Source organism: Homalodisca vitripennis, chromosome 6 (assembly GCF_021130785.1).
Source record: "Homalodisca vitripennis isolate AUS2020 chromosome 6, UT_GWSS_2.1, whole genome shotgun sequence".
NCBI lineage: Eukaryota > Metazoa > Arthropoda > Insecta > Hemiptera > Cicadellidae > Homalodisca > Homalodisca vitripennis.
This window is the reverse complement of record NC_060212.1, coordinates 8,429,077-8,443,724: the sequence shown is the minus strand read 5'-3', so window position 1 is coordinate 8,443,724 and position 14,648 is coordinate 8,429,077. Positions and strand designations below refer to the sequence as shown.

General features: G+C 33.4%; 1 protein-coding gene across 1 annotated transcript in view; it reads right to left on the bottom strand.

The window, feature by feature from the left end:
* LOC124364091 (lachesin-like) overlaps nt 1-14,648 on the bottom strand; it is a 98,734-nt gene that overhangs the window by 49,253 nt on the left and 34,833 nt on the right. The window contains exon 2 of the mRNA XM_046819274.1: nt 10,415-10,522. Coding sequence (XP_046675230.1) covers nt 10,415-10,522 — 108 coding nt within the window. The remainder of the gene's footprint in view (nt 1-10,414; nt 10,523-14,648) is intronic.

Sequence of the window (14,648 nt, the reverse complement as noted above, 5' to 3'; positions counted from 1 at the left end):
AAACTACGTATTAGTTTTAGTAACCTTTCTTACTGGGATCGTTAAAATATGCAGGTAATTGAAAAAATTCAAGAAAATTGAAAAAGTCCTTTTAGATAAATTTTAAAACATATGTATTAGCTACACGATCGAATAAGGATTCTTGGTTTGAAGGTTATTTGATTTTCTATCCAACTATGTATAAATATATAAATTTGACTGACCAAGCTGTTCAATTGAAGTAGGAAAATAATACATTGATAAAGTAAAGCGAGGACTTGCAGCCTTTGAACTTTACAAAAGTTGAGCACCTCGACAAAAGACTGCTCAGCAAACGGTCTCGATGATTGCAGAAAGTATTCCGTTGACTTTGACAAGCATTTAATTAGTTCCCCTCGCAGCAGCCAGGTCGCGCTCTCGCTGCTCGCTGCTCTTTTACCTCTCGCAAATTTCCATTGTGTCTTTTTGTGATGGCTCTTATTGTTTTTTTTTAACAAATCAGCACTGAAAATAAACCAAATTTGAGTCAAAGAATCCGATAAGTTATTGAAGTTAACTTGGTATCTTTACGAATTAGGTTTTTGCTATCACTATGAAGTAACAACAATTAAAATACTTTGATAAACTTAGTTAATGTTTCTTTTAAATAGGATATGTATATACTTGTACATAATGCACCATTGCTTACGATTTAGTCAGCCTCCAAAAGCATCCACATAACTAGCTATAGTTAAATTTCCTCTCTAAAATTATTAAGAACACAATGATTACGCGCATTTGCCATTGTTATATGTTACAACAATAAAAAATAACGATTCAAGAGTTGACCTGTATTATCTTATTCATTAAACATGGCAGGAAGCAGCAAAAATCCATAAATGATAATGAATTCAACAATAACAAAATTTGACAGCACAATAGAACTTTTACTGAAATATATTAAAGGATAAAAGTCGGACCACTTACTAAAAGGAGTAGTGGGGTACTTACTTTGACAGTGCAATATAAATCAAGTTTTCTTAATAAAGTGCTTATTAATTGCCTTATTAAGTGCTTATAAAGTGTTATTTTTAAAGGCGAGGCGAACGTCTTTTTAGGCTTTATTATGCCCGTCCTCAAAAAAACGCTGAGCTAAGCGAAGACCTCTCGAAAATGACGTCGCGTCGGAGCAACCGAGTTTTCTACAGGAAACGTAGTTATGGAGGGAAAGCTTGATTTTTTGGGGAATATCGGACAGTATAATACGCAGGCCACTCTGTCCGTATCTATTACTGGTTATTACATAATATAAGTTGGCTCAGATTACTTTATCATAAATATGTCACTAATAGTACCAAGGTCGTTAATGTTACGAGCGCTCACGTGATCTGAGCTTGAATGTTGGTACAATCTCGAGGCATGTTTTTCTCCTTTTGCTAAAATTGCGAGCCACCAAATTCAGCACTGATGGACAGAGGATTTCCGATCGGTACTTTTCTGACTTCAGATCACGTGCCATATTACCAGTCTTATTAAAGGCAATTTGCAATTAAATTTAAACAAAACTTTATTTTATTCTCGAAACCGATATAGACACTTTCCCAAAATTTGTCAACGGTGCGAGTTTTGATATATTTCGAAATTGAATGGTGTGAAAAGGGTTTTAGTGAATTAAATATTCAAAAATACAATTTCTTTGATACAATATTTCTTAGCTTGACACTTAAAACCAACAGTCAGTCACATTTTATACTCAGTGTTAGCTAACCTTATACACGTTTGGCGAAAGAAGAAAATCATCCTTTGAGATAGAACCTAAATTCAAGCTATGGAGTGAGCGATCATAGAAATGTTCTATATATAATACGTGCATATGTAATTACCTACTTATATCGCGTACTAACAAGTACTATATTGTGAGAGAGGGCCTCCGTATAATACGGATACCAATGAGTGTGTGGATGTATTGAGGGAAACTCCATTTTACCTCATACTTATTGCTACATCATATGAAATTAATTTAAAGACATTTATTTAAAATTCATTATATTGCATCATTTTATTACATTCTAATTTTATGCGCGATATATGAAGTTTAGTTGACGACGAGTGAATCAACAGCACTAATGCAGGACACGGGATTGGCCCGTAAAGTTGTCTGAGAGTTGCCAATCGACGGCCACGTCCCCAGTAATGAGATACACTGCTAGCTGGGTGTTGACAGTGACAATAGTCGCCAGGGGTGAGAAGGGCCATTCTGTAAATCACGCCACCCTCTGCACTTCCGCACCACTACTCCTCCACAAAGGCACCTCTATTAGACCCTGTCGGCGCTACTAATCTCTGCCTAGATACGGATCTTTATAAAAAATAATCCCATAAGACGCTACACGACAGACGTTAAGAGCGCTCTCCTTTCCGACGTAGTGCCTCCCCCCCTCCCCTTACGTTTTTGTGAAGCTCGTAAATCCCACAAAGGCGCCGGGCTTCTGACACTTAGAGGACTAAAGAGCAGTATCATTGAGCAGTATCATTGTGCAGTATCATTCCATTCAAGAAAATATATTCCGTACGAAAAACTCAAATTTTTACAACTCAGTAAGTGACAGAAAACATGTAAATTTAAAAACCAGTTTTTGTTGAACATCTTTATCTTTTTACTCTATAGTTCTGCCTGTAGTAGAATGACTTGAATTGTACTATTGAATAATTTTTCTCAATGGAACAATTTTAAACCTCATGCACGTTTACGCACTCATTTACGGCTGTTTAATTATATAGGATATGTCTCATTTTGAATACCTAATTAATACACATTAAAACCCCTTTCTTAATATGTTTATGGGTTACTAAAAAATCTCAACATTTTCCGTATTTTATTGTCTATATTCAAAAAGTATTGAAATTGAAAAAAGGAGAAATGATTTGTATGTTTACTAATTATATTTGTATAATGAGATTTCTCCCATAAGGCTACACTCAAAAATAGGGGTGGAAAACTGCAGGAGGTTTTATAATATTCTAACGGGGGAAGGTCATTCTACTACAGCTGGTTCCTAAATAGATAATACAAGTTTTAATAGTTGAAAGACATGTACCACCTCCCCTCATATTTTGTATACTTCTAAACTCTACAAAGATACTGGGATTTAAAGAACTTACCGCATTAGGAAATAACATTAAATTTAAAATAATATTACATGGAAACATACTTACGCTTTATAAAAGCTCTATTACTTTATAAGGTGTTATTTTAGGTAGACAATTACATGTTAAGACCACTTATTGTTCAACGCAATCTATTTTGTTTTATGCAGAGACATTGTAAATTACCGGATGGATCTTATAAATGTATAATAGTTATATTTTTATAATATTATGTTGAAAAATAACTCAGAGCGTAAGAATGTATTTTATACTGTCGGCGGGTTTTCAAAATATTCAAAGAGACGAACTGAAAAAGTGATTCGAAAATCATTTTAAGCTTAGGAAATCTTGCATAAACAAAATAAATGAAGTATAAAGTAAATAGTAACGTTTATTAAAGTTTTAACGTTAATTATCACTCCGTAAAAGGTTTTATCAATATAATGGCGTATTAAACGATCTACAATCAAAACGTTATTTACATAAGTATGGATCTAAAAAAATAATACAAATCAAGAGGCATTTTTCGAACAAACTTTAAGTCCCATGTCCAACTTGTTAGTAAAATGTCTCTTAGAAAAGAGTATAATAATATTTTTGGTAAATTTGATGATAAAATAATTACACAACTTTTGTCAACCGACGAGAAAAGCTGTGAATATACACACAGTTATTGTGAAATCGTTCAACATAATTCACATTAATTAACCCTTGTTTTTATTGCATGGACCTGATACTCTAAACAAGAAAAAAAATTGAAATACACCTTTTAAAGGCTTTCGTTACCATTCGTTTCCTTGAGACGATAAATAAACGCCAACGAGTTAAGGTGGCAGTTTAAGGCGCAGAATTTCTTTTATAGGTTAAACAATCATGTTTTATTATTCTTCTTTCTTATAATTTTCAATTCCCCGTTATTTTAAAACATAAATTCCTAATAACATTATAAAACTGAAAATTACCTAATTACCACGTTTAAAGTGAGACAAAATATCGAGTTTATATTTTAATAAAACAAATATTACATTAATTGAATATAAAACAGAAGTGAATTAATTTTCTTTGTACGCAATTTATCGGGTCGAGTTAACATGTAATTTGTTAGCAATCGAAATAGTTTGCTAAGCATTAGCGAAGTCAATCATTCATGGGAAATTTTCATTTCTTTCTGCCTGTCTAACATACAACGTACAGACTGGAAATGTTCATGAAGTTTCACTTTTGTATGAGGAACACTGAGTTCGATGGTGGCTCAAATCACTCCATGCTGCTTGACTGAGCGTCAGCGAATATTTTTACATTAGTATTATGCGTAACAATGGTGGCTAAAAAATATCAGAATAACTTAATTAGTAAACAAATATAATACACCCATAAAAGATTCAATTACGTGACATTAACCCATGTAGCCTAACTATCCCAACACATACACCATTTTATAATGATTTGGTGTGTAGAAATTAATTATTTATTTAAATATCTATGTTAAATTAAATTGTATAAACAAAAATGTGAGTGTATTATCTGGCTAAATACTGTGATTTAAAGTTTTACTTGCAATCTTAGCGAAGCCTCTTACGACACGTCGTATGGCGTACTTCTACATTGTACGTCAAGCAATGCAATTGTCAGTATTTTTCTCCTTATAATTTTAAATTCTATAATTTTAAATCATAAATCTTAATAAATATCTAAACTTAAAATTAACAGTTAAGTACCACCTTTAGCGCGAGATTAAATGTCCAGTTTACAGTTTAATGTACAAATATCGCATTAGTTTAATATAAAACGCATATAACGTTTTAATGGAGAAGATATTACCATTACCATTTACCATTTACCATTTTTCCGGAGTAGAGCCTATAGTTTTTAGAACCTTTTCCGCTAAAACCTCAAAAGTGTGTGGAACCCTTTAAGTAAAATTTAAAATTTGTTTATATGTTGAGGTAGCAGTTTCACTATAGCATTGTATAAAAACACACACACACACACAAAAAAAACAATGACAGTGTTTTAATTTTTATCTTATTATATTAATTTAATTTAATTATATTAATTATAAGTCGGTTTTTAAAGAGTCATTAATGTGTATAGGGTTCCCGGACAAGACGAGACGAGGGTAAGTATTCACATTTCACACAGCGGATATTCATATAAAGCATATATTCACATCGAACCTGCCATACAGGGGTCGGGGAGCATTCATGATCTAATCCGGTAAAAGGTGTTCATACAATGTTCCCTATGGGTTTCCTGAGATTCAATATTTTCCAGTCGATTGCCGCCAACACCCGGTGTCAGGGAGCCGGATAGCTTTACACTTCTCCGGGGCCTCCCATTGAACATTTCAACAGTGCGTATAAAAAATATCCATTATCCTATAGGTGGAGCCGCTTCAATGGAACCCACACGCCTAAAAACATAATCCCGTCTGATATGACTGATATGACAGCTGATATGTTGTTTGCTTGCACCATTGTACTCCGAGAACCCTCTTCAACAAGACTTAATGTCATATCAGATATCTCCTCACTACGTTTCCTCTTCAACCTATTGAGGAGACGGGAGAGAGAATAATCCGTAAAGGATCCACGACACGAGGGTCGATATACACTCAACCAAACGTTATATTTAAAGAAATATACCTGGAGAGATCGTCCGAGTATAGTATTAAATAGAATCTAAATCATTAGTACTCGCTAGTAGTAAAGAGAACCAATGAGTTAAAATAAAAACCGTCTTATATTGCTTAGTTCATAACTTTTGTGTAAGAATACTATTATACCTTTAGGTTATTTTGGACCCTGAATGGTGTACCGGTAATGAATTTTAATACACGAAACATGTTCTATTTTTGTAAGATAATAATGCCTAATGTCCGAAAACCTTTTATTCCGTTACACAATTCTTTTAAATCCAAGGATAAGAATTTGTAATGGCCCTGGATTGATTCAAACTTCTTAATTAACTAATTATATTTACTAATTTTGTTACTGTAAATAAAATAAGATTACTGCTTATATACATCCAATTATATCATCATCTGGTTACAAATAAATTTAAACGTTAAACATTCATTGAAAATTATGTAATATAAAAAACATTTGCTTCATGCTGGTGCTGCTCCAGGTGGCTCAGTTTAGAACTAATTCTGGCACATTTGGCCATAAGAACAATTTTTTTATTTGGTTGCGTGTCCTCTACATACTTAAGATATCATAATTTTCTACTAATTGTGCTAAAATTTTGACTTGGTTTTAATTGATGAGATAACTAGAAACTATTATTTAATGGAATAAATTGTTTTAATTTCATTTCACCGTGAAAGGGAGAATTGACGATAACAGACCGGTCCGAAGATTTGAAAAGAGGTAATGTACAATGGAACAAGAATGACACATCAAAAGATTCAACTTATTAATGCATAACTTTTTGTAAAGTTCAGACGCCACTCTGAGGAGTTCGTATTGAAAACTGTGAACTCATTTAAGAATATACGGTGGGAAAAATTGTTATGAAAGCTCAGGACAACTTTAATTGAGTTGAACTTTCCTTCGTCTAAGTTAAATATGTTTCATTTATATGACCCATTCCGAGGGCTATAAAAGACAGGTCTGTAAAGTTAGAATCATTTCTACTTATTTTATTTGTCCAGAGAAGTTCTTCCACTATTTATTATAAACTAAACAAGGATATCGCAAACTTTAAAAATTATATTTATTAGCTTTTTCAATGTATATTTCCCTAAGAATTTAATAATCAGCGAACATATTTTTCATATTAAAGTGTGTTATTTAATTCAGAGTAAATATTCGAATGTGCAACGTTTGAATCATTATTATAAATAGAGTATGTTTTCGTTAATTGACTTTTCAAGAGATTTTTAAAATGTTCAGAAATGGAGTGCTTGGAGACTTACAATCCCTTTAACTGGGTTGAGTTAACAACCGTATTAAGTGATAAAATACATAAATCTTGCTCCACCATATATCAGGGTTGGGGTTTACGTCGAACAGTTTGTAGCGTTGGCTAAAGAGTGAGGGGGTGTAGGGGGAGGGGGGTTGAAGGGCTCGGGGATTCTGGCTGTCTGCTCCGAGCTTATCGCTCCGCGCTCGAGTATTCTCTCACTTTATTTTAAACTGTTAGTTCCGTAAACAACCCTACTGTACAACTTAAAATCTATTTTGATTTTTAACCACAGTTATCACTGTAACCATGCCTCTGTTTTCAGAGGTAAACGGACGATATGTCCACGTAGAAAATTTTTCGTGGCCACATATTACTAAGTTCTTCAGGGGTAGAAGCTGACTTCCGAGGCTGACTTGGAACCACTGTCCAACACAAGGTGTTTTGTGACGAACAATTGACAAGTCATTGCACTCATATATTGTTACTTAACTGGGGTTTCTAGATATAAGTCCATATCAACTAATTCATCCCTGCCTAATAAAATAGAATTTAAGGTATTCTGTTTATTTCAACGCCGCTCAATATCCCTTTGTAGGTAATAATCATTGAATTAATTTGAAATATATTGCTTTTTGCCCAACTGCAAAAAATGTAAATATCCATTAATTTAGTGTTACTTAATTGCTTCAAAATTTTTAAAAGTGAATTTAAATTTTATGAGAATGTGATGTTGTTTTTTTTATATCAACTACATCTCATATATTTTAATACTGCTTTGCCATGTTCATGATGACTACGAGTATATTTTGCTTGAATCGAGCAAGTAGTGGCGCACCCCAATATTGAGAGCTAATGCAAGAGTACTGTGCAAGTTCATGATTTAGTGTTATGAATCTCTAATACAAGTAGCACTTAGTAATAATTATATTAGATGAGTTAGTAGGACAAGTGGCTCTTTGTTAAACATTAATTTGTTTCCATTTGTTCATATCAACGAAATACAATTGTAACCATTGTCAGCCGCGTCTACTCCTCTTCATTAAACACGGCTTAGTCTAAATAATGCATTTCGAATAAGAATTGTGGGATTTAATTTTATTTTTAAACTCATACAATACGTAATAAAAATCTATAAAACATGCATTATTATTTTAATAAAAACAGAGCCAAATATAACATCGGGACTAATTAGTAAACATGGTGTAAGGAGCACATGAATTCTCAACTGAGTAGACAAAAGTGCATTTAAAAAAAAGTTATAAATGTAAATATGCTTTAACAACTAATCAACCCTAATTTCGCATTGTTCTGTTACATACATATTGTATTTAGTTGTTTTATTATACATAGATATAACCGCTGAGCTGTGGGAAAATGTAATAATAGGTTACTTACGTACAGTCATTCAAGTAACTGCCCATGCTCGATGAAACGAATTATCGTAAGCTTCTTCGTGTGGAAGTTGTTGAACGGCAGTACGTAATTCAGTCTTAAATTCAATAAATCTTTCACGGTTTCTCATTACGTATCGAAATTTAAATATTTTTGAGCTTCCGGTGTATATTTTTATGTTTTTCATATAAATGATATATGTCAAATTATATATTCTTTCTTCTAATATGGTGCATCTAAATTCTTATTTTTAATGTCATAAAGTTATTTAAACAAAGGATGTTTTCTTTACTAGAACTTCTTATTGTATTGCGAGTGCAATATGTATACAAAAGAAAGGGACAGAGACTGGTGTAGATTTGAGCAGCAGTGTAACAAAGGAACACCCTCCCCGGGCACAATATACCATTTACCAACACTTCAAAGTCCTTCTAAGCTCACAGGCCAAAGACAAATTCTCGGAGCTTTGGCGGCCAATTAATTAATTCTTTTCACTCACTTGGTTTTCGAGGATTGGCCTCCTTTATTGGATCTTCTGTGCCCTCTCTCCCCCCCCACTTTGTAGCGACCGACCGGCTTTTATTGGCAAGTTTTCGCGTAATTAAAGTGAGTTCATTATGCTATAAAATGGCCTTTGTTGGAACACCCCATTGTGTAGGAAGGTAATTAGGACGCTTGAGAAATAAAGGTGCATTTGTAAAAAGTTTGAAAATTATAAAACTAGTACAACTTTCTGTAGTTAGTTCATTACTTAAATAGTAGTTCCTATTCAATTCCAAAACACAATGAAGACATTATAATTTCTTTGGAGTGTGGCTTGGAACGCACTACAATGACCAACATTATTTTAAAATAGAACCCACCAGGTGTCACCAGAATAATTTAGGCGGCATGGGTAAGCATAAAGAGTATATTGGCAACAAGAATATTTCATGATGTCATAATTCATAAGTCAAATCTGACTAGAACACAATACCAAAGTTCCAATGATACATATTAGCTTTAATAATCTCATCAATTAACGGTGGACTTTAATGAAAACAGATTAAAAAATGGCATTCCTATTTAGTTAGAATCACAGCAAACTCACTTTTGGAAATATAACGTATTGAATCATTAGGCCTACTTAGTTCAAAAACTTTAAAATCCAGCCCACAATCAACAGTTTATATAAAAACAAAAAATGTATGTTATAAAATTCCGATTAAACATTAAATATTCCACGTGTATATCTACTATTATAAATGAATAAAGAGCGTGACCATAAATCAAATTAATAACCAATGATAGTCGGTTTAAAAAGTCATAGTTTTTTACAAGAAATGTATTGAAAACCATATGACACAGTGTCAAATTAAATGTGCTAGCCATATTAAAAAATCGAACTTTTTCTAACATTTTTTCATGATAGTAACGTGTTAGTCCACTCGCCATTCGGATACCTTCTCTTTGTACTGAGAAATATTAAGACATGTTACACAAAATATGTACCATTTTAAATTAAGAATAAAGAGTTTTATTTTCTTAAATTTCAACATTTAACAAAATGTACACTTTTATTTCAACATTTAATAATTCTCTTGTCAGGCTGACCATTATTTTATTACTTAACTTAGTAGTTTTGCTTGAAAACAGCCTTAACTATTACAATATACAGTATGTACATATTACAGTAGGTAAATATTGACACAAGAAGGAAATTTAAGAAAATCTAGGGCCTCTAAGGCAAGCCTGTTCAGAGGTTCCTTTACAGTACTTACAAAAAAAACAATAGCACTCAGAAAAAAATATTTTTTAAAGAAAATTGACAAAGATAGTCTCAAAAAAACAAACATGTTGTGCCTTAGCAAAAAAATTTATCCACATTTAACAGTAAATACTTTAAGGTAATTTTTATTTCAAGTAACATTAACACTACGTAGTTAGAATCCTAAGACCTACGGCAATAGTTTAAACAGTGAGTAATAATCAGTAGAGCTGGCAGTATAATGATGTGATATGTTCTCACCTAGATCCTCAACTTCGCAAGGCAGTACCAGAGTGTCACTGATGACCACTCTGTACGTTTGACCTCTGGAGAGAAACCTTGGGATGGCGTTCGAGCTGGGATCTCGATCTGGAAAAACGCAAAATTTATTTACACGCTAATCATTTACATTTAAAATCCTAATTAAATATAACTAATAGTTTTATATATGAAAAAACATATACCAAGGACAGCAAAAACAACCTCCAACATATTTCATAAAGGAAGCCAATAACTCGAGGGGCTGGAAAAATTTCATTTCTATGTGCACAATATCTCGAAATTCATTTAGATATAGACAATCATCGAGTTTGAAGACGATGCATGTCCTTCCATAGGTTATGGCTGAGCATTAACAAAGAACTTTAAGCAAGTTAAATTGATCCATGAGAGCAATCAGTAAATTGCAGATTAAATATATTAGTTAACACACTGAGTACAGCCACATGCTATTTAACATAGAGTACAATGAAAAATAAGAGAGTGGAAAGTTATTAAAGTTAAAAGCTTTTATTCTAACGCACTCTTGCTTTGTAGTAACCTCCTTAGCTCACCGGAACATTTATTTTTCGCTATGAATAGCTAGTATTATGTGACCGAAAAATTAAATAGTGTAGCGAAATTTTTTGGTTTATAATATCAATGTATCATGTGGCACGATATCTCGAGAAAAAGTTTCTACACAGTCATAAAATATTGTCCACGATACTTCATTTCAACGTAGACGAGAATGAGATCTGTAATGCTGCACGTCCAACCATGGAAGTTTGCTGAAAGTTGTTATTATAATTATAAGTCATTATTATGACAGTAAGCTGAAACAATCTTTTTTAGCAAGACTAATGATTGCGTTGTTATTTTTAACTTAAACTAATTTACTTAATATCTATGATAATTGACGTTTATTTAAATGTATATTCCGTTTGAAACTATTCAAAGAACTTAAATATCAGGGTAAGTGAACGTTAAAACTGTGTTTTTGAATTTAAAGCAGCATGTGCGTGCAAGGGTTTGCGATCAAACAACCGTCTAAAGTCGAGCTCGAGTGCAAGCCGCCCACTTAGTGTAAACTTTTATGTGTAATTCTATTCACGACGATCCCTTGACTGCAAACGAGCCGGAGAGCCAAATAGGTTCTTGGTTTTAATTACAGACGGGAAGATACGCCGCAAAAACTTAATTGCAAATATTCCAGAGCGATAAAACAAATGTACAGCCCTCACGTCTCTATGACACTTACACTCTGCGTCGGGTAATTATCTCTTGTAATTATGTAGAGTACGCCAACGTGCGATATCATCATACGTAGGTAAATTTGATGGAAACCGCACATGGAAATGTTATTACATGTTACATGTAACCAAAGCCTGTAATACAAGGTTGTACCTGGGGTATACATTGAGCTATAACTTCGAAAATTAATATATTTCGCTATAACTACGTACGCTAGAGAATTGTCTCTTCTGTTGGTCTGCCTGTCTGTTTGGCTATATGCCTGTGTCCCTGTTTTCCGCTGGATATCTCTGGGGCAAGTTGGGATATAATCTTGAAATTAGCATAAAATTTCATTTTTACATAGGAAATGTCGTTTATAGTAGAGGGTGGCCTTCTATGGATTTTGGCCTAGCATTTGCGTAGCGTAACCACCCAAGAAAACCAATGTTTCATCTATGGACTTGAAATTTTGCATTAAACTTCATTTATACGTAGAAAAGAAGAAGTTCAGGATTGCATGGCTGACCATGGATATTGGCTGAGCGTCATTGAAGACTATCATTCAGTAAACACAACCAGGCACAAATTCTCTTTTGTCTACAGGAGGATTAAACAATTTATATTATCTGTCTGTCTATTTGTCCGCAGGATATCTGTTTGTTTTTAGAAGTTATATTGGCTGAGCGTCATTGAAGACTATCATTCAGTAAACACAACCAGGCACAAATTCTCTTTTGTCTACAGGAGGATTAAACAATTTATATTATCTGTCTGTCTATTTGTCCGCAGGATATCTGTTTGTTTTTAGAAGTTATATTGGCTGAGCGTCATTGAAGACTATCATTCAGTAAACACAACCAGGCACAAATTCTCTTTTGTCTACAGGAGGATTAAACAATTTATATTATCTGTCTGTCTATTTGTCCGCAGGATATCTGTTTGTTTTTAGAAGTTATATTGGCTGAGCGTCATTGAAGACTATCATTCAGTAAACACAACCAGGCACAAATTCTCTTTTGTCTACAGGAGGATTAAACAATTTATATTATCTGTCTGTCTATTTGTCCGCAGGATATCTGTTTGTTTTTTAGAAGTTATATTGGCTGAGCGTCATTGAAGACTATCATTCAGTAAACACAACCAGGCACAAATTCTCTTTTGTCTACAGGAGGATTAAACAATTTATATTATCTGTCTGTCTATTTGTCCGCAGGATATCTGTTTGTTTTTAGAAGTTATATTGGCTGAGCGTCATTGAAGACTATCATTCAGTAAACACAACCAGGCACAAATTCTCTTTTGTCTACAGGAGGATTAAACAATTTATATTATCTGTCTGTCTATTTGTCCGCAGGATATCTGTTTGTTTTTAGAAGTTATATTGGCTGAGCGTCATTGAAGACTATCATTCAGTAAACACAACCAGGCACAAATTCTCTTTTGTCTACAGGAGGATTAAACAATTTATATTATCTGTCTGTCTATTTGTCCGCAGGATATCTGTTTGTTTTTAGAAGTTATATTGGCTGAGCGTCATTGAAGACTATCATTCAGTAAACACAACCAGGCACAAATTCTCTTTTGTCTACAGGAGGATTAAACAATTTATATTATCTGTCTGTCTATTTGTCCGCAGGATATCTGTTTGTTTTTAGAAGTTATATTGGCTGAGCGTCATTGAAGACTATCATTCAGTAAACACAACCAGGCACAAATTCTCTTTTGTCTACAGGAGGATTAAAACAATTTATATTATCTATCTGTCTATTTGTCCGCAGGATATCTGTTTGTTTTTAGAAGTTATATTGGCTGAGCGTCATTGAAGACTATCATTCAGTAAACACAACCAGGCACAAATTCTCTTTTGTCTACAGGAGGATTAAACAATTTATATTATCTGTCTATCTATGTGTCCGCAGGATATCTGTTTGTTTTTAGAAGTTATATTGGCTGAGCGTCATTGAAGACTATCATTCAGTAAACACAACCAGGCACAAATTCTCTTTTGTCTACAGGAGGATTAAACAATTTATATTATCTGTCTGTCTATTTGTCCGCAGGATATCTGTTTGTTTTTAGAAGTTATATTGGCTGAGCGTCATTGAAGACTATCATTCAGTAAACACAACCAGGCACAAATTCTCTTTTGTCTACAGGAGGATATTTATCTGTCTGTCTATTTGTCCGCAGGATATCTGTTTGTTTTTAGAAGTTATATTGGCTGAGCGTCATTGAAGACTATCATTCAGTAAACACAACCAGGCACAAATTCTCTTTTGTCTACAGGAGGATTAAACAATTTATATTATCTGTCTGTCTATTTGTCCGCAGGATATCTGTTTGTTTTTAGAAGTTATATTGTCTGAGCGTCATTGAAGACTATCATTCAGTAAATACAACCAGGCACAAATTCTCTTTTGTCTACAGGAGGATTAAACAATTTATATTATCTGTCTGTCTATGTGTCCGCAGGATATCTGTTTGTTTTTAGAAGTTATATTGGCTGAGCGTCATTGAAGACTATCATTCAGTAAACACAACCAGGCACAAATTCTCTTTTGTCTACAGGAGGATATTATATTATCTGTCTGTCTATTTGTCCGCAGGATATCTGTTTGTTTTTAGAAGTTATATTGGCTGAGCGTCATTGAAGACTATCATTCAGTAAACACAACCAGGCACAAATTCTCTTTTGTCTACAGGAGGATTAAACAATTTATATTATCTGTCTGTCTATTTGTCCGCAGGATATCTGTTTGTTTTTAGAAGTTATATTGGCTGAGCGTCATTGAAGACTATCATTCAGTAGACACAACCAGGCACAAATTCTCTTTTGTCTACAGGAGGATTAAACAATTTATATTATCTGTCTGTCTATTTGTCCGCAGGATATCTGTTTGTTTTTAGAAGTTATATTGGCTGAGCGTCATTGAAGACTATCATTCAGTAAACACAACCAGGCACAAATTCTCTTTTGTCTACAGGAGGATTAAACAATTTA